General features: G+C 41.0%; 1 protein-coding gene across 2 annotated transcripts in view; it reads left to right on the forward strand.

Moving 5' to 3' along the window:
• Positions 1 to 25,241, forward strand: part of LOC144595159 (LIM domain only protein 7-like) — a 210,896-nt gene that overhangs the window by 170,853 nt on the left and 14,802 nt on the right. The window contains exons 15-24 of one of the 2 annotated variants that reach the window (XM_078402296.1): positions 1,526 to 1,687; positions 4,859 to 4,965; positions 7,952 to 8,006; positions 12,542 to 12,598; positions 14,215 to 14,240; positions 14,625 to 14,729; positions 17,455 to 17,547; positions 22,885 to 23,297; positions 23,985 to 24,040; positions 24,649 to 24,807. In XM_078402296.1, coding sequence (XP_078258422.1) covers positions 1,526 to 1,687; positions 4,859 to 4,965; positions 7,952 to 8,006; positions 12,542 to 12,598; positions 14,215 to 14,240; positions 14,625 to 14,729; positions 17,455 to 17,547; positions 22,885 to 23,297; positions 23,985 to 24,040; positions 24,649 to 24,807 — 1,233 coding nt within the window. The remainder of the gene's footprint in view (positions 1 to 1,525; positions 1,688 to 4,858; positions 4,966 to 7,951; positions 8,007 to 12,541; positions 12,599 to 14,214; positions 14,241 to 14,624; positions 14,730 to 17,454; positions 17,548 to 22,884; positions 23,298 to 23,984; positions 24,041 to 24,648; positions 24,808 to 25,241) is intronic. The other variant, XM_078402297.1, reaches the window with a different exon arrangement.

The raw sequence follows: 25,241 nt of genomic DNA on the forward strand, positions 1-25,241 counted from the left end.
ACCTGCAGCTCCGTTGAGGCGAGCCAGGCCAACGTGTCATTGTCCAGGTCAATCAGACCTCGTTCACCATTCGGTGGCCGGTATTTGGGGCAACTGGTGACTACGTGCTCCACTGTCTGTGTTGGGTCCCCACACTCGCAGAAGCCACTGTCCACGAGACCCCACCATCGCTACTCCATAGCGTCCGACGCCTGTACTCAAGCGATTGAGGGTTATCCACTGCTTTCGGGGCAGGTCCTGGCCAGGGACGTCCATGGGTTCACCGATGTAGCGGTGTAGCCTAGATGGTTCCACTGACTTCCACTGGTCTCTCCATCTCGTCTTGACCCAGGTGGCCTTGGAAGTGTCAAGTGTTGTACAAAGCAGCTCGTGGGCCTGCATGGCAAAGGGTCGCCGTGACTTGAGGCGCACATGTCGTGGTGTCTCTGTGAAGATCTGATGGAGAAGGTGGAAATCACTAGTCTGTGCCTTTCGAGAAAGAGCCTTGGTGGTATTGGAGCATTATCATTCTTGGCTTGGTCCTGCCCAAGTGCTCACCAGCCACCCTGTTCCCATGTCCTCATATTTTCAGTTTTGTGGGCCAGAACAGCCTCTCAACCTCAACATTAGAGCAATGCCACAGAATTTAGTGGTCTATGAATTCTAACTAGTATGCTGGGTCATAGAATCATATTCATAGAGTCCTGCAGTACAGAAGTGGGTCCTCCGGTACATCATGTCCATTTACCAGCATTTGGCCAGCAGCCAAATGGTACTTGGGATGTAAGTGGTTTTGGGATAAATCACAACTGATACAAACTCAATGGATGATTTTAACTCTTGATGCATTCTCGTAGAGTTGAAAGTTGACAAATTTGCCGTAAAATATTAAAGAACAGGAAAGACCAGATTTTGCCCGTGATAATGATTGAAGGATCGCGCATGACCGAATAAAACATCTCTGAATGAAAATGGTGTGTGCCTTGTAGAGGAATCTGCAGATGGTGCTCCTGTACTTAATGTACAATGTCGCCTTAATGGACGGATGAACTTCTATACACATTTTGACATCGAGTTTTGGAAAGAAACCTATGCTCTGTAAATTAACCATGAAAGCTGAATGACACAAGCAGGGGAATTGAAGATGCCAAATACATTTGCACAAACTGCTCCAATTAATTACAGATTGTCAGGAGGTGCACCTGTTGTTTTAGAGAAGCCTAGACAAGTAACTTTGCATATTTTACAACAAAAAAAACAGTCATCGAGTCATAGATGAATACAGCTTGGAAACAGGCCCTTCGGTCCAACTTGCCCACGATAACAAACATGCCCCTTCTACAGTGGTCCCACCTGCCCACATTTGGCCTCTCACCCTCTAAACCTAGCCTATTCATGTATCTGTCCAAATGTCTCTTAAAACGTTATGTTAGTGTCTGCCTCAGAAGCTTATTTGTGTAAAAAAAAAAGTTACTTTTATAACTGAATTTTTATAAAAGTCTGCAGCAATGCGGCTATGCCTTTCATATGTGTTGTTTTCGGGCAGGAGGACCAGCAGAATATTGTCAGCTGGAAGTGGGGGATGAAATAAGTACAATCAATGGCAATAATGTAGCCAACATGGACCATCAGGCTTGGTTAGAAGCCTTGGAAGATGCAAGAAAAACTGGAAATTTGAACATGGAAGTCAGAAAATATGAAAATAACAGTAAGTTTTGATTCCACTTGATCCTTTCCATTTATTCAACTAATAGATGTGTGTCCTGAATAAATACATGTACAAAAGTGCAAAAACAATCCCTAAGACTCCACTGAGATTCATTGTTATTAATACTCGAGTTAATGGGTCAATGGTTAACAAGGCAAATCAACATCTATTATTGACAATGACGGCATTCACTGCCAACAGATTTTTTTGGGGAAATTTGTTGAGTGTTTTCATTGGGGCATTTTTCAAAGTAAAACTGTCCTTAGATTTGGCACTGGGATGATCAGTCTGAAGAAGGGTCTCGACCTGAAGCGTCACCCATTCCTTCTCTCCCGAGATGCTGCCTGACCCACTGAGTTACTCCACCATTTTGTGTTTACCTTAGATTCAGCAGGCTCATTTGCAATATTGTTTTGGAGAGGATGTGTTGCCTCCACGTTTCAGTTTCAGATGAGCAGAGATTTTTCTACTGTCTTTTAATATCACGATTATATACCTTAACATACGCTGTATCCCATATCTGGGACCTTAAAGACAGGTTGATCTAAAGTTTCTACATGGAGCTTATAATCCATTTGCGCACATTCATTGCATTTCCCATAATAATTAGCATCAGTGGTTGCCTATAAATTGCAAAGGTTATACAGTTGCAAATGCCATGCCCTTTCAGTGGTTCCATCTGAATCAAGAGGACATCTTGCATATGATGCTACGGGTAAAGTTCGGCCATCCTTACCTGTTCTGTCTTGACCCATCAATATAGTTGACTTTTAACTGTTCTTGGCCTTGCGGAGATAGTTAAGGATGGACTAACTATCATTTGTATCCAGTGAATGAAATGTGTGCCCCACTAAACAGAAATCGTGGAAATATTTAAACAGAAATATTTGCAAACATTGATCTAACAAGGTGGCGCAGCGGTAGAGTTGCTGCCTTACGTCGTTTGTAGCGCTGGAGTCCCGGGTTCGATCCCGACCACGGGAGTTGTCTGTACGGAGTTTATGCGTTCTCCCCGTGACTGCGTGGGTTTTCTTCGCGATCTGCTGTTTCCTCCCACGCTCCAATGACGTACAGGTATGTAGGTTAATTGGCGTGTAAATTGTCCCTAGTGTGTGTAGGATAATGTTGATGTGTGCGGGGATCCCTGGTGGGAGCGGACTCGGTGTACTGAAGGGCCTGTTTCCGCACTGTATCTCCAAATTAAACTAAACAGGCTACTTTGCGCAGAATGTCTGTGTTGTTCACTCACCTTCTCCCACCCTACCATGTCTAGTCATTTTTGATATCCCTCTATTCTTTTCTGTCTGGAGGAATCACACCCACCACTTAAACACACTGTTATAATTCACCTTGATTATCCCAAGTGCTGACAAGTATCTCAGTCTGGGCACACTCTGTATAGATATTTAGGAAAAACAATGTTACGAAGCTGTCTCTTGCATGGAGTCAGGTTGATGATACAGGTTTCCAGTTGTGGTATGTCTGAACACTGTAATTAGACATGTAACACAAACTTTATTTGCTGATTCTGGTCATTACATTATTTGTATTTCCCAATTACAAATCTGGCGAGAGACTGTTGACATATGATGATCTCACTTCTAAGCTAATTGATGGGTTGTCGAAAGTATTCGGAGATACAGTTATTATGAAGTGTTGATATATAAGTTAACACCAGTGCAGATTTATTTGTTTTTGCATTCTCCAAACATATTCTCCTTCACAACCCAAACCAAAGGTATCAACATTGAATTCTCCAGTGTTAGGTATCAACCCCTCCCCTTCTCCCTCACCTCCCCATTCATCCCCCTGCGCTATCTCATCACACACCCCTTTCACCCGCTGTCTTGCCTCTTCCCCCTTTCCTTCCATCTATATCCCTTCCCTTAGAGTCACAATATCTTGCACCTATTTGTCTTCTTATCATCCCTGATCTTTATCTACACACCTGTCAATAAACCCACCCTCATCTGTATCCACCTATCACTTGCCAGGCGTTGTTCCACCTCTACCTCTTTTCTCTGATTCCTACTTCCTACTACAATTAGTCTGAAGAAGGGGCCCGATCCGAAACGGCTCCAATCCATATGCTGCATATCTGCTGCCCCAACAAAGTTACTCCAGCATTTTGCATCTTTTCATTCCTTGACATCTTTTTTTCCCTTTATTCCCATTTAAACCAACTGTCTCCTTCCACCTATATCCCTCCCTCTGGGTTCACAATTTACTTTTCACCTTACCGTACCCCCTTTTATCATCTTTTCTTCTCTGGTATTTGTCCACCCTTCCGCTAGTGAACCCCCTCCCCCCCCCCCCCCATCTGTATTCACCTATCGCTTGCAGTACCTTGTCCCTGACCCCCACCCCCTCTTCTCAGTCCACTACTACAATTAGTCTGATGAAGTGGCCCGATTCAAAATGCTGCCAATCCATATGCTGCAGAGACGCTGCCTGACCTGCAGAGTTACCACACACTTTGTATCATTCCTTTCCTCTACACCCTCTCCCCCCCCTCCCCTCCCTTTATTCTAATTTAAACTAACTGAAGATTACCAAGAAAATGGAGGTCGTCGCCATAGCAGTTGAAATTCTTTGTTAAAGTTATGTGGAGAAAGTTGTTTGTGAATTCCATTCCCAGTCGCCAAGCGCCACTTTAAATTTGTTAGGAATTTTAAATCCAGTTTGATACGTGTATACAGATGTGGAATGTGGGGTGTGCGAGACATTTACTACCCATCCCATAATTCCCTGCCGGTGGTGGGTAGTCTTAAACTGCTGCAGTACTTCTGACGGCGTTGCTTCCGCACTGTTGTTGCTCACAAGGTTGGGTTTTAGTGGCGATGAAGGAGAATGAGATATTTACAGGTTAGGATGATATATCAGACCAGGAGGGTGATTTTCTGATGAGGGAGATAGCGATGATTGGAAAATGTAATGGGATCTTTTTATTGAGCTATGACGGATACAGTTATTTGGTGTCATTGCCTGTATGGGAATTTTATTTGCTCCTAACTTTTATTCTTGTTTGGCTTCATGTTAATAGCATTCAGTTTGTCACTCATCTCCCCCCCCCCCCCCCCCCCCCCCATAACTTTAGCAGGAGTACTGAAGGGGTATTATTAGTTCACGTAAATCTCACAGATCTTTCATTCTTTGGAAAAAAAATTACAGGTGCAAGTGAAATGAAATACAGCATCTCCAATGAACCTATTCGGTGGGAAACTACGGGACCAACCATGATGACCAGCAGAAGTCAACCCTTCAATCAACTATCAGATGTAGGTCACTGTGAAGGTGGTTTTGTATTATATTCAACATACTGAAATGAGTTTGCTGGTATCAGGAAAATGTGGGTTAATTGGCATTGTAAATTGTCGCTGTCGTGTAGGTAAGCGTTCGAACCTGAAAGAAGTTGATGAGAATGTGGGAAGAATGTAAATTGGATTTGTGTGTGATTGGTGTCGATGGTGCCTGTTTTCGTGCTTCTCCATATCCGACCTTAAAATATGCACGCATCATTTTAAATTTCATTGAACAAAAGTCAGTTGTAGAATCAAAAAAAAAATTAAATTGCATGGGGTCACAACTGGCCTAAGAAGATCATTGTATGAAAGGAGCAGAACAAGATATGGCTGCTTGATCTTGCTCTGCCATTTGACAAGATTGGGCTGATCTATCTCAACCACCGTTTCCCTACGCAATTACCATCTCCCGCTTCTCCGACACTGATATCTATCTTGAATGAACTCAACAACAAACATCCATGGCCTAAAAATTAATTTCCTAAGTAAAGAAAAACTTCCTAATCTCAGTCCCAACTCTTTTAACTCTTCGGACCAAGCCCTTTAATTCCAAATTTTCGAACCAAGGGGAACAACGTCTGGACATTTACTGTGCTGAGCTATTTCAGAATCTTATGTTTCAAATACAGTGCACTCAGAAAGTATTCAGACCCATTCACTTTTTCCACATTTTCTTATGTTACAGCCTTATTTTAAAATGGATTAAATTCATTTTTTTAATCATCAATCTACACACAATAACCCAGAATGAAGAAGCAAAAACAGGTGCTTAGAAATTTTTACAAAGTAATTAAAAATAAATAACTGAAATATCACATTTACATAAGTATTCAGACCCTTTGCTATGACACTCAAAATGAGCTTTGGTTCATCCTGTTTCCATTGATTAACCTTGAGATGTTTCGACAACTTGGAGTCCACCAGTGGTAAATTAAATTGATTGGTCATGATTTTGAAAGGCACACACCAGTCTATATAAGGTCCCACAGTTGACAGTGCATGTCAGAGCAAAAACCAAGCCACGAAGACAAAGGAATTGTCCGTAGACCGATACAGGATTGTGTCGAGACACAGATCTGAGAAAGGGTATAAAACAATTTCTGCAGCATTGCAGGTCCCGTAGAGCACAGTGGCCCCCGTCATTCTTAAATGGAAGAACTTTGGAACCACCAGGACTCTTCATAGAGCTGGCCGCCTGGCCAAACTGAGCAATCGGAGAAGGGCCTTGGTCAGGGAGGTGACCATGAACCCGATGGTCACTCTGACAGAGCTCCAGACTTTCTCTGTGAAGATGGGAGAACCTTCCAGAAGGACAACTATATTTGCACCACTCCACCAATCAGGCCTTTATGGTAAAGTGGCCAGACGGAAACCACTCCTCAGTAAAAGGCACATGACAGCCCACGTGGAGTTTGCCAAAAGGCACCTAAAGGACTCTCAGACCATGAGAAACAAGATTCTCTGGTCTGATGAAACCAAGATTAAACTCTTTGGCCTGAATGCCAAGCGGCACTGCTCATCACCTGGCCAATACCATACCTACGGTGAAGCATGGTGGTTGCAGCATCATGCTGTGGGGATGTTTTTCAGCGGCAGGAACTGGGAGACTAGTCAGGCTTGAGGGAAAGATGAACGGAGCAAAGTACAGAGAGATCCTTGATGAAAACCTGCTCCAGAGCATTCTGGACCTCAGACTGGGGCGGAGGTTCACCTTCCAACAGGACAACGACCCTAAGCACACAGCCAAGACAACGCAGCAGTGGTTTTGTGACAAATCTGTGAATGTCCTTGAGTGGCCCAGCAAGAGCCTGGACTTGAACCTGATTGAACATCTCTGGAGGGACCTGAAAATAGCTGTGCATCGACGCTCCCCATCCAACCTGACAGAGCTTGAGAGGATCTGCAAAGAATGGGAGAAATTACCCAAATACAGGTGTGCCAAGCTTGTAGCGTCATACCCAAGAAGACTTGAGGCTGTAATTGCTGCCAAAGGTGCCTCAACAAAATACTGAGTAAAGGGTCTGAATACTTATGTAAATGTGATATTTCAATTATTTATTTTTAATTACTTTGCAAAAATTTCTAAACACCTGTTTTCGCGTTTTTATTTTAGGGTATTGTGTGTGGATTGATGATAAAAATGAATTTAATCCATTTTAAAATAAGGCTGTAACGTAACAAAATGTGGAAAAAGTGAAGGGGTCTGAATACTTTCTGAATGCACTGTATGTCAACTTTAATACTTCAAACTCCAGATTATGTCAGTGCCAGTAAATGTTGAAGGCCTTGATGCAGAGTTACTGAGTGGAAGGATTAATATTGCACGCCAAAGATCCTTTGGTTGCTTGTTCTGATATAATTGGAGACTTGAAAAGAGGCTAGTTAGCTGGCTACCATTCCACTTGGGATTTTGAAGCCACATAAAACTAACATTCAAAAAATATATCAGGAAGGAAACATCGTAGATGAATGTTAATAGTTATTGGATATTTTTGTCTGTGGCATTTGTTTTTTGTGTTTGCTCAAAATGATATTGTGGTAGAAATTCATCTTCTGTCACTTATATTACTGTCCTGGCAACTGCACACTGTGCTGTGCTCCTAAACTTTAGTTCCATTGAAGTGTGCAGTTTCAAATTTCTGAAGCACAACCTTCTGCATGGGCCACTGATCTATCGCATGTGCAGTGCAAGGGACCATGGCTGAATCTGTCTCAGTGATCAACAAAACAGATAATAGTGACTTAAAGCTCCATGATACAGCACTTAATTAAGAATTCTTGAGGCGTATTCAAAGGTTACAAGTTGTTCCCAGTGCATTATAAAGGTTATAATAAATGTACACACGCCATGCATGTAACTTGTTAAATCTGTTCCTTTTATTCCCCAAATTTTAGTATGTTTTCTTTGCTTAATCTGTGGGATAATTAATTAAAATATATCTACTTTGTGCCAATTTTGCAGCTTCCTCAATCAGGAGAAAATGAGAAGAATTTTCCGGAGGATTCAACACAAAAAGGTTACCTATGCAAAGTATTTCTGAGTGATTTCTTTGTGACTGAAGCAGTTTTTAATAACAGTCTCTTAAAAACAGTTTTGCTGAACATGTTTTTCCCGGAGTTTGTGAAACTCCAATGTTAGAAAGACTGTGAGCAAGGTAGAGAGGGCAATTAAACAAAAAAAGCATGAAAGAGCATTTTGTTTTGGTAGTGACTGAAGTACTGCATTTATTCAACCTAGTCACAAGATTTTGCAGAACGGGACCATTCAGTCTATTACATCCATACTAACTCCGTATTCAATTACAACCATCTTCCATTTTCCCGTAGCTCTAAAGATTATTTCTTCTCAAGTCCCTTTACAGTGCCCTCTTCAAAGTCCTGATTGACTCTGTTTCACTCTACGGGCAGTGAGTTGCAGATTCTAGGCACTCACAGCAAATAGTTTTTTATCACTCCCATCCCCCCTCTTTCCCCCAACTTTACATATTATGTTTATCACTTTGAATCTGTGTTCCATGGTCCTTGAATTATCTGCCAATGGAAACAACTCGCCTTTTATTTATTTAAATCCATAATTTTTTCGTAACTATTAAGTCTCCCCTTAATTTGCCCTAAGGGAGCCAGAATTACTTCAGCAGCAAGGGGATTCATCCAGTCATCAGCCAGCTATGCCTTTCATCTTGGCTCATATAGGTTTAATCAGAGTCATAAAGAATCATTTTGGATTTTGGCATGATTAGGTGACCACTTGGTGCATAGTCTCCAGTGTTCCTTTGCATTCTGCTTTCTTCTCTTCCCACTATTGCTCCACTAAAACCAAATGCCCTTTCGTACTTTAATAAAAAATTTAAAAAGCCCCCTCAACCTTATTCACAAAGGATTCTGTGGAAATTTTCATTTTAAGCTAAACATTGTAGTTCCCAAATGTAATGAATCTAGAGCCTCCATATGTTAGTAGCATCTTTTCAGGAAGTTTTCAGTTCTGCATGGTGATGCATGGGTTCAGAACCCTACATCTTTCAACACAACACCATTTGACCTACACTTCAGTAATTTCACATTGCCTTATAGTTGATCTAAGTGTGCAACCAATGAAGCATACAAGTCACAATGCCCATCTTATGGCCAACTGTACATAAAAATGAGCTACCATAATATAATTATATTAATACCTGTAAGATCGATGTGTGCATACAATTGCTGCTGTGAACGGAAGTACTCATTTCCTCTTCTCTCCATTTTTAATAATTGTTCTTTCTAGTCCCTCTTATGTGCTGCCATTCATTTCCAAAAATTGGTGATACAATATCAAGTGATTTTTGTGCATTTTCCAACTTATGCACGAAATCAATTTATTGACGTCTAAAAAATGGAACCTGTGTGTTACATTATTGACAGCCTGTAAATATATATTTTTAAAGACTGTAATAATTTCCATTTGCTGCCTGATGTTGACAGTTTAAAAATAATAAGTTCCCAGGAAAGAAATTTGTTTCAGACTCAATGTATGAAATCCCAGGAGTCCTTTATAGATGTATCAAAAAATTGTGTAACATGCACATTGTTACATAATTTCATAAAGTGGATCAAAATGGGCTTCACCTTTTTTTATTTGTGATATCAAAGTAAACATTGTCAGTTGTGTTTGATTCTTGGTGGTAAAAGTCAGTATGTGTGATCCAAGCAGATGTGTGCAGCATCTCAGCTGGGAATAATACTGAAGTGTGGGTGTCAGGAAAAGATGCTTGCAGTTCTACTAAAGCTGTTCTGTGTGTAGCCAAAACAATTCTCAAAGCATCAAAGATAGAAATGAAATGGGCATGAGCCATCAAACAGTTTTGGGGTTCTGCCTTCAAGTAAGTTTGAAACCAGTCATAGATTAAATTTTGTCAGATGTGGCCTGTTGAAAATTTCCCTTTGATTTCTTTTTTTTTTACAACTGCAAAGGAGACAGAATTGTAGCGATGAAAAATTAGTTGTAAGCAGCAGGTGTGGGAAATAGTTAAAACAAATCGTAAGCTTGCAGTGCACAAAGGAAAGATATGTTTCAATGATCCAATGTTTGATTTCATAAAGCAAACACCATTCAGGTACTCGATGGGGATTTTTAAAAATTTAATTAGCAATGTGTGTTAATTAAAATAATAAAACTACATCAGAATATTCAATTCTCTGCTTTTGTACAACCCTTCCCCATTCCCAACAAGCCAGAGACTAGAATAATTTTCCACAGCACATTCACATGTAAATTCTATTGTATATGATTAGAAATTGATTAGGTTTCTTGCTTCTATTGTCATACTGTGCTAAGACAGAAGGTTCCAGGAACGGTAATTGATAAGCCTTTGTTTTATTCATTTGTGCAATTTTAAAACGGCAATAATAATGTTCTTTGGTCACTGTAAATTGCCCTGACTGTGCAGGTGACTGGCGGAATCTGGGGGAGTTGAAGAAAATGTGTTGAATAAAAAAAGGGATTAATACAGGATTAGTGTACAATGGTTGCTGCTTTGTGCAGAATCGATGGGCTGGAAGGCTTGTTTCTACGCTCTATGACTTAAGTCCTTGAAGAAAGCAGATGAGCTGGTTTTAAGTTGGATGCACAAGATGACAGAAGAGCAAAAAGCAAAATGCTGGAGGCACAGTGGTCAGCCAGCAACTGTCAAGGGAAATAGATAGGATTGGGACCCTTCTTTAGACTGATGAGTAGAGTGGTCGACAGAGGCGAGCAGAAGGAGTGGGACTAAAGCTGGCAGGTGATCGATAGATCCAAATTGTGGGGTGGGGTGGGGTATTGGCGGATGATTCAGGCGGGGAAGATTGGGTGAAGATAGTAACCAAGATGAGATGATCGGAGGAAAAGATAATGGGTGCAAATATTAGAATCTGACATGAAAGGAAGATGGGGAATGAAATGTAGAACATAGATACATACGCAATAGGTGCAGGAGTAGGCCATTCGGCCCTTCGAGCCAGCACTGCCATTCAATGTGATTATGGCTGATCATCCACATCAGTGCCTCGTTCCTGCCTTCTCCCCATATATCGATTCCGCTAGCCCTAAGAGCTCTATCTAACTCTCTTTTGAATGCATCCAGTGAATCAGCGCCCACTGCCTTTTGAGGCAGAGAATTCCACAAATTCACAACTCTCTGTGTGAAAATGTTTTTCCTCACCTCAGCTCTAAATGGCCCACCCCTTACTCTTAAACTGTTGCCCTTTGTCCTGGAGTCCCCCAACATCGGGAGCATGTTTCCTGCATATAGCGTGTCCAATCCCTTAATAATTTTATATATTTCTATACGATCCCCTTTCATCCTAAATTCCAGTGAATACAAGCCCAGTCGCTCCATTCTTTCATCATATGACAGTCCCGCCATTCCAGGAATTAACCTCGTGGACCTCCGCTACACTCCCTCAATAGCAAGAATGTCCTTCCTCAAATTAGGAGACCAAAACTGCACACAATACTCCAGGTGTGGTCTCTCCAGGGCCCTGTACAACTGCAGAAGGACCTCTTTGCTGCTATCCTCAACTCCTCTCGTTATGAAGGCCAACATGCCATTTGCTTTCTTCACTGCCTGCTGTACCTGCATGCTTACTTTCAGTGACTGATGTACAAGGACACCCAGATATCGTTGTACTTCCCCTTTTCCTAACCTGACACCATTCAGATAATAATCTGCCTTCCTGTTCTTGCCACCAAAATGGATAACCTCACATTTATCCACACCCAGAGGGACGGATGGTGGACAGAAGGGAACAGGAGTGGTGGTGAAAAAAAGTAGGAGACCCGGAGTAGGGAGATGTGAGTAATGAATGGATGGAAAAGGTAGAGGAGGGGAAAGAAACAGGGTTGAGGTAAGTGCAAAAAAGGTGTGCATAAGGTAGGAGGAGTTGGCGATGGGAAGAATATCTGAGTAGATGAGAATGGGGAGTAGTAAACTCTAGTCTACAACATTTTATGTTTGTTGCAACTGTTGCTTAATTAAGTTAATAAAGTTAGTCGATATAGTTAGGACTCTGAAAAAAAAAAAAAAAGTATTGCATGTAACTTTCCAACATATTTCACTCCATTCTTAAATTGGGGTTATCCACGTGGTTTATATGTTCTATTCTTTGTAGAACATAGAACAATACAGTAGTATAAGAAAATAACTGCAGATGCTGGTACAAATCGATTTATTCACAAAATGCTGGAGTAACTCAGCAGGTCAGGCAGCATCTCGGGAGAGAAGGAATGGGTGACGTTTCGGGTCGAGACCCTTCTTCAGACTCAATACAGCACAGGAACAGGCACCATCCCACGATGTATGTGCCAAACTTGATCCCAAGACAAATTCTTTTCTACCTGTACGTAATCCATATCCCTCCATTTCTTGCATGTGTGTGCGCCTATCCAAAAGCTTCTTAAACACCACCCTCGTATCTGCCTCCACCACGATCCAGGCACCTGCCACCCTCTGTTGAACAGAAAATTGTGATCAATGTTCATTCCTAATGAAGATTGAATTAAACTTGGTAATTAATGTATTTTTCTATTTTGCTTTAGCTTCTGAACCCATTAGTCTGAAAAACTTTAAAAGACGATCCCAGTTTTTTGAACAAGGTAAGCCAAAAATAAATGTGCTTTCGAGCACTAATGAACATTAGATGTACAAGGTTAAGCCTTACATTCAGTTACCTTTATGAAGTAATACATAAACGCTTCTCTCCTTTTTGTAGGTTCATCATATTTTACTTTTAATTCATCAGTCTACCTTTGTGGTAGTCATTGTTCATTGTGATTTTTGAACAATGTGAACTATGCTCCTTTATCCTCTTAGTGTTTCTAAATCTTGCCATTGTGAGACATTTGGCATGCAAATATTTTGGTATTTCTATGGAGCCTGATGTCAAGCAGAATATTGAAGGCCATTTTAATAAACCATTTGAAAGGAAGAATTGCATTTACATTTGGTGCTGTAACTATTCACTTTTACAACTAAGACAGGTCAAAGGTTACAGTACTGATTATTTTTTCCCCTCAAACAAAGTCCAATGTTAGAACGAGATTGCAACAAAGGTGTGTGTATCACAAGACACAAATGTTGTTATGGTCCCATTTTTTAAAATCATTATTTTGCTTGCCATCTCCCCACATCTTCAATTGATGGTGTATCACTCAGTTCCCTTTTTGCACTCTATTCCTCTTTTTATAATGTGGTGGGTTTTGCACAAAATGCCTTATTTCATAAATATGCACAGCTTGAAATAAATCAAAATAGTGCTGTAGCGAGTGGTGCCATTATTCCACGTTATATATTGTCACGCAAGGTTGGGTACACATCCAGCCTTTAGAAATAATTAAAGATAAATTTGATGGTGTACTTTGGACTATGTCCTCAAACTGTTCATTCCTGAGCAGGCTTATCTTGAAATCTTACATTTAATAGCCTATTTTGGGGTATATTTAGTCTAAACAGAACAATATACCACTGTACAGTTGTAGATTGCTCGAGAAAATATTGGATCCCATGTTGGGTTGCAGCACTTTTTTTTTACAATTGATGCCTGTCTTCAGAATGTGTTTGAAAAATGAGTAACTTACCAATCATGCAGGAAGCTAATTGAATTGGCTGTTTTTGAGTTATTTCTCACGCCAAACTCTTGAAGAAATCTTTTTGTATTTGCTTTTATTTAGCCATGGCATTTCTGAGAGCAATATTTATTAGAATGAAGAGCACAAGGTAGAATAGGAATATTCTCTGTTGAAACTGCAGCAAATCTTTGGGTTGGGCTTGCCCCCGTATCACAATAACAATATATCATAACAAAACCAATCACAGATTCCAAGTGGGTGAGGGAGACATTTTGTCTCTGGTTGCTTGAATTAAGTGGTGGTTGCATGTTGTTGTTATCTTTCAAACATTGGTTGCATTAATTTCAGAAGAGCCAAATATTGGATGTGTAGGACAACATGCAGTTGGCACTGTTTGTGTCTCTTTAAAACAATCATGGATTTATATCCCAGTGACTCCTTCATTTGTGAAGGAAGAAACAAGGTCAAAGGGCCACGCAGTTCTTTTTCAAATACTGAATCTCCCATGCCCAGCAGTAGCAATTGAGCAGTCTGTGGATGTTTTAGAGGTCATTCATTTTTTGCGCCTTCAAGACTTAGTAAAGTATACACAATTATTTTTTTTCTCTGCTGGATTTATCACTTCAAATTATTTTTCCGCACAGGTGGACCAGAAACAGCAGTGAGTGATGTAAGTATAGTTTCTAATTTACTATGCCATCTTGAATTGTCATTGTCATTGTGATTCAGCACAGAAATAGGTCCTTCGGCCCAACTCGTTCACGCTGACCATGATACTCCATCTAAGTTAGTCCCATTTTACCTGTGTTTGGCCCATATCCCTCTAAGCCTTTCCTATCAATATACCTCTGGTAGCTCGTGCCATATACCCACCACCCTCTATGGTATTCCAAAGAAACAAGAAGACTATATAATGCACATGTATGACTTCAATTAAATATTTTGAGCATTTCATGAATTTAATTGATCACTTGATGTTAAAGAAAGTTGCAAATCTGGATGTTTTTATTAAAAAAAAGGTGTTACATGCTTTCTTCTTGCTGTGGTACGATAGCTACAAATTCCGTCAATTAGTGTTTCAAGTCGTTGGTCTTTGAATCCTGAGGAGGAGAGAAAGCGCCAGGAAATGTGGCAGAAGGAACAGGACCGATTGTTAAAGGTACAGTGTGGCTATGGTGCCAGCCACATGGTGTTGAGGTGGTTTGTCTGAGCTAACTAATAAATAAATGCTTTGCATGGATGCTAGCCCTTTAATGTTGCATGTTATGACAAAGGGGCTTTCACTCCCTTATGTTTCATTGTTGTGCAAAGGCTAAAATACAAGAGGATGTGAACTTTGGACATGGGCCTTTTAAAAAAAATCCAGAACCATCTTTGCATTAATTTTAAGTGGCTCAATTTCCCAACGATCCATCTTGCTGTATAGATTTTAATATATTGGGACTTTTTAAAATTCGATACGTTTTTGAGGCGATCAATTTTCCCCAATCACCAGCAAGAGTGGCACGGTAGCGCAGCGGTAGAGTTGCTGCCTTACAGCGCCAGAGACCCAGGTTCGATCCTGACTATGGATGCTATCTGTACGGACCTGTGTGGGTTTTCCCCAGGAGCACCGGTTTCCTACCACACTCAAGACATGCAGGTTTGTAGGTTAATTGGCTTAATAAAAGTGGAATTTATCCCGTGAGTGGTGAGTGTAGTGTTAATGTGCGGGGATTGCTGGTTGGCGTGGACTCGATGGACTGAAGGGCCTGGTTCCGCTCGGTATCTTTAAACTGAACTAAACTAAACAAAATGCACCTAATTCTGTTGGTGTTCATTTGAAACATGTTACAGGAAAATTCTGACAATCCAGCCTCGGCTTTTTGAAGCTGGATTGAGCAGATTTTCCAAACTAGTCACCAGGTGCTGGAATAACTCAGCGGGCCAGGCAGCATCTCTGGAGAAAAAGGATAGCCTGACCTGCTGGGTTACTCCAGCACCTTGTGTCTGTCTTTTGTATAAACCAGCATCTGCAGTTCTTTGTTTCTCGATTTTCCAAACAATTGGCTGCAATTGATAATACCCCGATTCATTTATTTCAGAACTTTATTTAGATTCTCCACATTGGTTTAATACATTTTCCGGCGAACTGGGTGAATCTTAAAGGAGCAGCAAATATGCAAGTGCTCAGAGTCCTGGCTCCAGTGACAAGCCTACCTGTGTTCCTGACCCCTGGCATTCTAGCCTCCAGATTGTGGCCCATTGTCTCGCACACACCACGTACCACATTCACATTCTGGACTCCTGGCTCACCCTCTGAGCTATTGAGCCAGATGCCGAACTATAGGGTATTTTGAACAATCAAATGGCAGGTTATCAAAGCTTTACAATACCAGAGTAATTAAGCATTCGTTCTTCAGTGAGTGTGCTTCCATATATAGCAGCTCTCCATGCTATGATCCTGTTACTGAGAATAAAGTTGCTTAACATAGGGAAGATTGAGGTTTCATCACTCCATAATCATAAGTGATAGGAGCAAAATTAGGCCATTTGGCCCATTAAATCTACGCCATTCAATCATGGCTGATCTATATATCCCTCCTAACCCCATTCTCGTGCCTTCTCCCCATAACCCCTACTAATCAAGACTCTACCTATCTCTACTTTTAAAATACCCATTGACTTAGCCTCCCGTGGCAAAGAATTCCACAGATTCACCATCCTCTGACTAAAGAAATTCCTCTTTCTCTCCAGTTCACCCAGAGAATTTATTCTCTGACCAAGTTTGCCCCATCACATTTTTCTTGCTGTGTCCTTTGCAATGGCTGATATGCTAGTTGAATCGATTAGGAACCATTGTATCATCAGTTGTTTGGGGAACAACTGAAGGGAGCTCTCTTGTTTGGGAATTGAATACTTGTGGAACCAGTTCAGTCCAGCAGAAGCTGAAGATTAACTATTTTTAATCTAGTGGAATGTATAATATCTGCATTTTTAAATCCTTTTGTACTTCTTTTTAAAAATATAAATATAATTTTGGGTATTGAACATGGATGGCAGTTTATATTGTAAGAATTTGAGGTCCTGCTGTTCAAGCCAGGTTATTATCCTTTTGATTTGGAAAAGACCTACTGTTACTCTTTTCTAACTGTGCTACCTAATGCCAGCATTATATCACAGTGCTGTTGCTAGTTATAACATGGAGCATGCATGGCACGCAGTGGTGATGGCTTAAATTTGTTTTGTTAACGTTGTTACTGAACGGTGAGACCTCCTTTTGTGAGTAGCCTTTGCCAAACCTAGACTCAAAAGAAGTGCTTGTTTTAAATGCTGGAGGGTATTGCATTGGGAGCTCAGTCAATAGTTATGAAAGTTTTCTCCTTTATTCATTGAATTTGGATTAGTGCTGGGTAAAGTTCATTAAAATTTTAGCATGTCAAAAAAATGTGCTTTGTTTTTAACGTAGACATGTTAAATGCAGACCTATATTGTGACATTTTAAATTTGGTAATGCATGTTTTTAATAATTCAAAATTCTTCCACTTCCAAGTTTGTAGAAATGTTTCTAATTTGTCTAAAATAAGCAATTTAAATATTGCAAAGAAATTTGCCTTGATTACTTGCAATGAGCTTCTAATGCCAGGCTGTATCCTGATTGCTTTATTGACTTACACAAAGCCAAGTATTCATTATGCAGCCACAATCATGTATGTTCATTTGGTGCTTCCCCTGGAGGGAGAATCTCCCCCCCCCCCCCCCCCCTCTCTCTCTCTCTTGGACTGATTCCAGTTTTGGCATTGGCATCTTAGTACTACTGAGGCAATATGGAAATATAAGCTCTTCCTCGCATGCTTCCACACACTTTTCTCTGCCTAATGGTTTTGATTATCTGGGATCACTAGGAAGAATATCAGCATGCGCAAGAAAAGCTCGAGGAAGAATGGAAAAGGGCCCAGAGAGAAGCTGAACAGGAAGGTTCCAAGTACTATGAAGAGGTAATGAGGGATGTGGTGTTGCACTAACCAGGGTCCTTACATGTGTCGGAAATCCAATGCACTAGTCTGTGAAACTAAAGAGGTCCTTTAAGATTTTTTAAGTTAAAAATTGACTTGAGAGATATAATATCAAAATATTGAAAATTGTTAATCCAGTTGGTTTTGTTATTTTCACAAATAACCAGAGTCTACATTGTGTAATACCCCCATATCGATGTGTTTGTTTTAATGATGAATGTTCATCATTAAAAGTTTGGCAATTTTGAATAGAACATACTTTTAGGTTGCCAGTCCAAACATCGTCAAAGACATTATCCGTTTAAAGAGATTGTATTTACAAAAGCCTGATTATATTTCTTAATTGTTGGTACTAATTGCTAATGGGACCATTTGCCAAACCATTTATTGCCAAACGGGTATTATGATTAATGATTTTGAAATGTGTGGTTCTTTTTGCCCTTTATGTATAAATTACATAAATTAAACATGTTTCTACTAATTATTGGGTCAAAATCAATGCTGCAGGTCAGACATTGTCCTTTGTAAGAAGTTTGGGATAGAATCAGATAAATCATTGTCGTTGCCTTTTTATTCTTTTATGGTTTAAAAAAAATAAACTTTTCAACTGGATGATATTTCCAACTAAACGAGTTCTTACTTTAATGACTGCTTCATATTTCAGCATGATGTTCATCACCAAGAGCGGACAATCTTGCTTGAATCAATAGTAATCTTTCTTCTCCAAGCTAGATAATAATTGATACTGATTTTAAAATCTGGATTCTATAATTATGGATCCTTTCCCATCACTAAACGACATAAAACTTTTACTCTATCTTTGAATTTAGAAGCTGGAGACTTGTGCAAATTCTGCATAAGTTTTGATAGGACATTATCCTGGCAACATAAGTACTGATTCTTATCAAAATTGGAGTCTCAAGATTCAGAAATAGTCAATCTATTGTAGTTTAACAAATAAAATAAGGGTGGACAGTGGCAAGGCAGCAAATCTTCCGCTGTGCCACGTACTGCCTTTGTTTTTTGCCTGACTGTAATCAATAACAGTCAGGCTCTCTGCTCATGATTAACCCCATGCTTTTGCTGTGGCCACACTAGCCACTCCCCTGTTTCAGCTTTGTTGGAGGTGCTTAAAGGCCAAAAGTTAAAGAAATGTTAAAAAAAGGAATTAACTATTTGCAAACAGATATTAGATCAGCAGATGGACACAAAATGCTGGATTAACTCAGCAGATCAGGAGAAAAGGTGTATATCTTCAATATAAACCAGCATCTGCAGTTCCTTCCTAAGCTTGAGATCAACAGATTTGCTTAAGGTGCATTTATGATGGAAACGTATCAAAATCAATGTTAAAGCAAACCACTTGCTTATCTTCTCAATCCCCCCAGTACAGCACATTGGAGCTCTGCCCATGGACAGGTGTTGATTCCTGCAATGAAACGGGAGTAAGTCACACTCGCAATGAGGAATATGTGGTTTGTACAAGAAAGAGACACCCTGGTCAAAAATCAGCCAGGATCTTATTGAATGGTGGAGAAGTCACAGGGGATGAACCGCCTACTCCTGCTTCAATATCTTTGTTCTTTTCTGACCCCCACCAATGCTTATTTCTGCATTCACTATGTAACATGCAGGTGCAGACGTCAAGAACTACATGACCTGCACAGGCGGTGAGCTGGTGGTTTTCCACAAAACCACTGGCTGGGGAGCAGCTTGATTCGTACCAATTTCGCTCAACGAAGGAAATCTACCATCCTTACCCACCCAAGGGTCACAGCAAACCAGACCTACAGCCACGTTCTTGACCTTTAATTGCCCTTGAGATGGTCGATTTCACGGGGTGCTTAAGGACGCGCAATAAATTATGTTCTTATTGCGATCCTCCAAACCTGCAAATGAGGCTTGCGCTCCATTCCCATCTGTCAATTGTGGACATGGGGAAGTTGTAGAATCATAGAATTGTTAGATCAGACAGATGGGACAACATCAGACAATGTTCATTATTTATGCGTTCATTCAGTCGGCCTCATTCCATCACTCTTTCCCAATAGTCGTGCAAAATATTTTTCCTGAAATGTCTATTCAACTTACTTTTGAAAGCCTGGATTGGCGTTTTGTAAGGCTCTACCAGCCTTACAAACGATGAGCTCCAGAGAACTTAACCGTTTCACTGCCCATCACTACAAATCTCTGCCTACTGTTTCATAAATAACGTGCCACCATTTATTATATCTAAAGCTGTTACGATTTTGTGTGCCTCTTTTAAACCTCATCTTCTTTGCTTGAAGGCAAACATATCTAGCTTTTTCAAGTTAACCTCATTGTCAACTCTTTGCTGTTGGAAACTATTCCTGTAAATCTTCTTTAGGACCTTCACATCCTCTTTAGGACCTTCACATTCTTCCGGCTCGGTGACTAATATTCCAGTTATGGCTTAACCAGGGTTTTTATTAGGTTCAACATAACCTTCCTCTCTTTGTAGCCTCTCTCTCTATTTATAAATTCCAGGACCCTATAGGTTTTCTGTTTGAGGGTGTGGGCATGAAATATGGCTGATCCTGAATGAATTAAAATTTCACTGCAAGAGCTGAACAGTTTAAGTGAATTAAATAAATATAACTGTTTAGTTTACTTTAGAGATACAGAGTGGGAACAGGCCCTTCGGCCCATCGAATCCGCATGGACTAGTGATCCCTGTACAATTTACAAATTTTATGAAAGGCAATTAACCCACAAACCTGTACGTCTTTGGAGTGTGGGAGGAAAACGGAGCACCCGGGGAAAACCCATGTGGTCACGGGGAGAATGTGCAAGCTCTGTACAGACAGCACCCGTGGTCAGGATCAAACCCGGGTCTCTGGCGCTGCAAGGCATCAACTCTTCCGCTGTACCACCGTGCTGCCATTGCTTTTCAATCAATAACAGTAAGGCTCGCTGCTAATGATTGATCCCATGCTGTTGCTGTGGCCACATTTGCCACTCCTCTGTGAGAGAAAATAACTGCAGATGCTGGTACAAATCGAAGGTATTTATTCACAAAATGCTGGAGTAACTCAGCAGGACAGGCAGCATCTCAGGAGAGAAGGAATGGGTGACGTTTCAGGTCGAGACCCTTCTTCAGCCTGACCTGCTGAGTTACTCCAGCATTTTGTGAATAAGCTCCTCTGTGAGAGTTACTTTAACTGATGGCCTTTAAGCACCTCCAACGAAGCTGAAAATTCACAATGAGGGATATGTGGTTTGTACAAGAAAGGGGCACCCTGGCTCCCAGACCCTATAGGTTTTTGCCACTTCCCTTTCAACATGTCCTACCACATCCATGGATTTGTCCTCAGCTCCCTCTGCTGTTGCTTACTTCTATAGCATGGAAATGGGCTCCTACCGATTCATGCTGACCAAATTGCCTACCTGAGCTCATCCAATTTTCCTGTGTTTGGCCATATCCCTCCAAAACTCTCTGATCCATGGACCTGTCTAAATGTCCTTTAAACACTGTAATTTAACCCACTTCCACCACGAGCTCTGGCAGCTCCTTCCACATGTCCACCACCCTCTGTGTTGAAAAACTGCCCCTTGGGTCCCCTTTAAATGTTTCACCTCAAATCTCTGCCACTTTTGGACACTCCGACCCTTTGGAAAAAAAGGCTGTGGCCATTCACATTAATTATGCCTCATGGTTTTATATACCTTTGTAAGGTCACCTCGGCTTCCCGTGTTCTAGGGAAAATGGCCACTGCCCATCTCCTTGCAGTCCACGTCCCCCAGTGTGGCCTCATCAACATTCCAAGTGTGGTTTCATCCACATCTTGTACATCTATATTAGCTCGCTTTGGTTACTCTGCCAAAATCTAATCCTTCGTGCAACTAGACTGGGTCACAGTATTTAGCAGGGAATTGAGGACAGGGGGAAATCAGTTGCCGAGTCAAGAGTGTTTAATTGTTGCATGCACCAAAAACAGAACAATTAAATTCTTACTTGCAGCAGCATAAGAGGCCCATAATCACAATACTGGCGGGTAACATAATAAACAAAAAAAACAATACATTTTTACAAAGCAATATTATTAGTGCAAGCAAGAAAAATATGAAAGATTGTAAAATATTTGTTTTAACGGTGTTACTGAGGTCCATTCATAATCTTCCTCTGAAAGCCCTTTCCTACAAGGACCTTTATAATGTTGTTATGTATAACGGACATTAGCTACTACATGTGGACCCTACTTTATAAATTATCAAAGACAAATAGCAATGGGCAATAAATGCAATTAATCGCAGAACTATTCAAAGTATCTCCTGAAGAAACAACATGAGAAAGGCACCCTTAACAGTGAAGGGGGAGGAACTAGATCCTTATCATACCAGAGTCTTCGAGAGATGCAGCATGGAAGCAGGCCCATCAGCCTATCAAGTCCATATTGACCATCAACTATTTGCTCACACATAATTCGGCTTTAATCTAATTTTTATTTTCCCATATTATCATCAACCTCTCCCCAGATTCTCTATGCCACCATGCTCCCATATACATGGTGAGAGCAATTTTGAGTGGGCAGGTAACCCATAAGCCCACACTTCTTTGGGTTGTGGGAGGGGATCCACGCGGTAATGGAAAAAATGCTAACTCTGTAAAGACAGCACCCACGATCAGGATTGAACCTTGGTGCCATGAGGCAGTGGCTCTTCTTGTTGTGCCACTAAGCCACCCAGACAATTTAACATATATAACGCAGATGAGGCCAGTTGGCCCATTATGTCCATGTTGACAGAGGAAGAACAATGCAACCTCATTCCATTGCCCAGATGTTGGTTGGAACACTTATGGCTTATGGCACATCCAATGTACGTCTAGAATATACAAAGATTTCAGCCTTTACCAAACTTCAAGGGGATGGGCTTCTGCACCTCTTCGGCCACTCTGCTGAAAATACAGTTCACTTTCCCCTAATGTGTAGAAAGGAACTGCAGATACCGGTTTACATCAAAGATAGGCACAAAATGCTGGTGACCGAAGATCTTCAAGTCTGCAGAAGGGTCTCGACCTGAAACGTCACCCATTCCTTCTCTCCAGAGATGCTGCCTGTCCCGCTGAGTTACTCCAGCATTTTGTATCTATCTTCACTTTCCCCTAATCCTTACACCATTGCCTGGTTATTGACTCGTCTGCCCATAGAAATAGATTTGTCACTCTCACCCACCTTCGGCTCTCATTACTTTGAGCCTTTATTGCATCTCCTTTCACCTTTTCTGTTGTAAAGTGTAAAATTTTGAGTAAAGTCTTTAATCACTGCTCACTCTTAAATGTAATTTCAATTTTAACAGGAGCGCAAGATACTACAAGAAACAAACACCCCGCGGTCACCATTCAGTGTCACGGATGGGCCTGGTGAACCCAGAAACAAATTATCTTCCCGAAATTGGTCCACGTCTTGGGATGGTCATGACACCGAAGAAGAGCTGGGAGACGAAGAAGAAGATGAACGCCAAAGGGAAGACGAGGAGGCCAGGAGGCAGGAGGAAATCCGGCTGCAGGAAGAGAGGGAACGTGAGCGCCAAGAAAAAGCAGCCCGCCATGAACAGGAGAGAAAACTGCAGGAAGAGAAGGAACGGGAGCGCCATGAGCAGCGACAACGGGAGCTGGAACGACAGAAAGAAGAAAGAAGGCAGAGGCAGCAGGCAGAGGAGCAAGCACTGCAGGCAGAGGCAGAAAGAGCGAGAGAGTTTAATCCTCGATGGTAAGATTCCATTTAGTTACTGAAGTACCAGATGAGTGTATCTCACATCCAGTTGCTGGGATCACTACAAAACATGGCATGGGGAAGAATTAGAAGTTATTTAGCAGTAAAGTTAATTATAGCAGAGAGGTTTCCGAAATTATAATAGTTGAATATAGTTTTAAATAGTCATAACCGTTGTAAAGATTTAAATTCCCTGCAACTTTCTGTCCTTCAGGTCCATGTGTCTGTTTTAATCCAGATTATGTGTTCAAGAAAATAATGCTTCTGTGCAAAGTACATCCAGGGGCCACAGATTAAGAATAAAGGGTAGACCATTTAGAACGGAGATGAGGAAAAACGTTTTCACTCAGAGAGTTGTAAATCTGTGGAATTCTCCGCCTCAGAAGGCAGTGGAGGCCAATTCTCTGGATGCTTTCAAGAGAGAGTGAAGGTAGAGCTTTTAATGATAGTGGAGTTTGGGCATATGGGGAGCGGGCAGGAACGGGGTACTGATTGTGGATGATCAGCCATGATCACTTTGAATGGCGGTGCTGGCTCTAAGGGCCGAATGGCCTACTCCTGCACCTATTGTCTATTATTGTATTTGCTTTAAATTAAGATTATTTGTAATCCGTTGGAAAGAGATGAATTGTGTTGCATCATATTCTTACTGTAATAACAACTCCAATTCCATTTTGATTTCAGGCCTAAATCAAAGTCCACCTCTGAGCTTGATGAGGTTGTGCCTGTGCAAAAACAGGGTAAGTTTCTCTTGATTGTTTCATTTGCGAAATAAATACATGAGTGAATCTGTCGAACTCATTGCCACATATGGCTGTGGAGGCCAAGTCATTGAGATTCACAGATTCTTGATTAGTAAGGGTGTCAAGGGCACGGGGAGTAGGCAGGAGAATGGAGTTGAGATGGGAAGATAAATCAGCCATGATTAAATTGCGGAGGAGACTTCATGGGCCGAATGGCCTAATTCTGCTCCGATGATTTATGCACTGATGAACTTTTGACTTGCCTATCCATATGCGCACTTATACCAGCCAATGTGCTAAGGATATCTTGGCTCATCTTGTTCAACAGCTGTGATGCGTTTTCAGTAATGTGCCCTAAAAGTATAATTTGCAGAGCAAGTATGGAAACACACAAGTTAGTTACAGATATGCTTGGGTAATTGTAAAATTATGTAACCAAGAACTAATCACAGTTAGTCAAAGGTTGAAATACAGTGAGGCATTTCTAGGCAAAATGTTGTAGCATTTCTTGATCTTTGAATTTAACTCTGTCTGACCACATCCTTCATTTTATCCATGCCTGTAAGCTAATGCCTGGCTGTGTGCATATTTCGATGTGCGTTTAGGTGTAAATGTGGGAACATTGGGCGGTGTAGCCCAGTGGCTGCCTGAAGAGGAAAAAATGCCCAGGAGTTGTGCCAAGTTCCAAGATGCTATGCGGGTTGAATTGGAAACTCAGAGGCTGCAAATCCTCAATCAGATGAAATATGCTGACCCAGAGAGAGGTGGGAGTGGCTCTGATCAGCAGCCAAGCTTCACCTTAATTTCACAATTAATCCAGTGATCAAGCTAATTAGCTCAATTTCAGCTGCATTTGAACAACTGCTTCAATCTGAAACAATTTTTTCCTTAATTATACACTTTTTAGTCCCCCAAAATGAACAATTTTGTTGGATGCATTGTAATTATTTGTTTTTCCGCTTCTGTTGAATGATCTGTTGTGACACTATACTGATTGTTGGATCATTTATATTTTAATATCAAATTCACCATTCGGGTGTGCTGGTCACCCAATTGCATTAACCACATCAATCACGTCTTTTCTTCATAATAATTCTGCCGTTACGCCAGGCAGTTCCTAATCTGCTTTCAATATATGAGTGCTAATTATAGTCAGTGTTGATTTGCAAATTAAATAATTCCTCCTTCAGACTTAATC

Source organism: Rhinoraja longicauda, chromosome 7, assembly GCF_053455715.1.
Source record: "Rhinoraja longicauda isolate Sanriku21f chromosome 7, sRhiLon1.1, whole genome shotgun sequence".
NCBI lineage: Eukaryota > Metazoa > Chordata > Chondrichthyes > Rajiformes > Arhynchobatidae > Rhinoraja > Rhinoraja longicauda.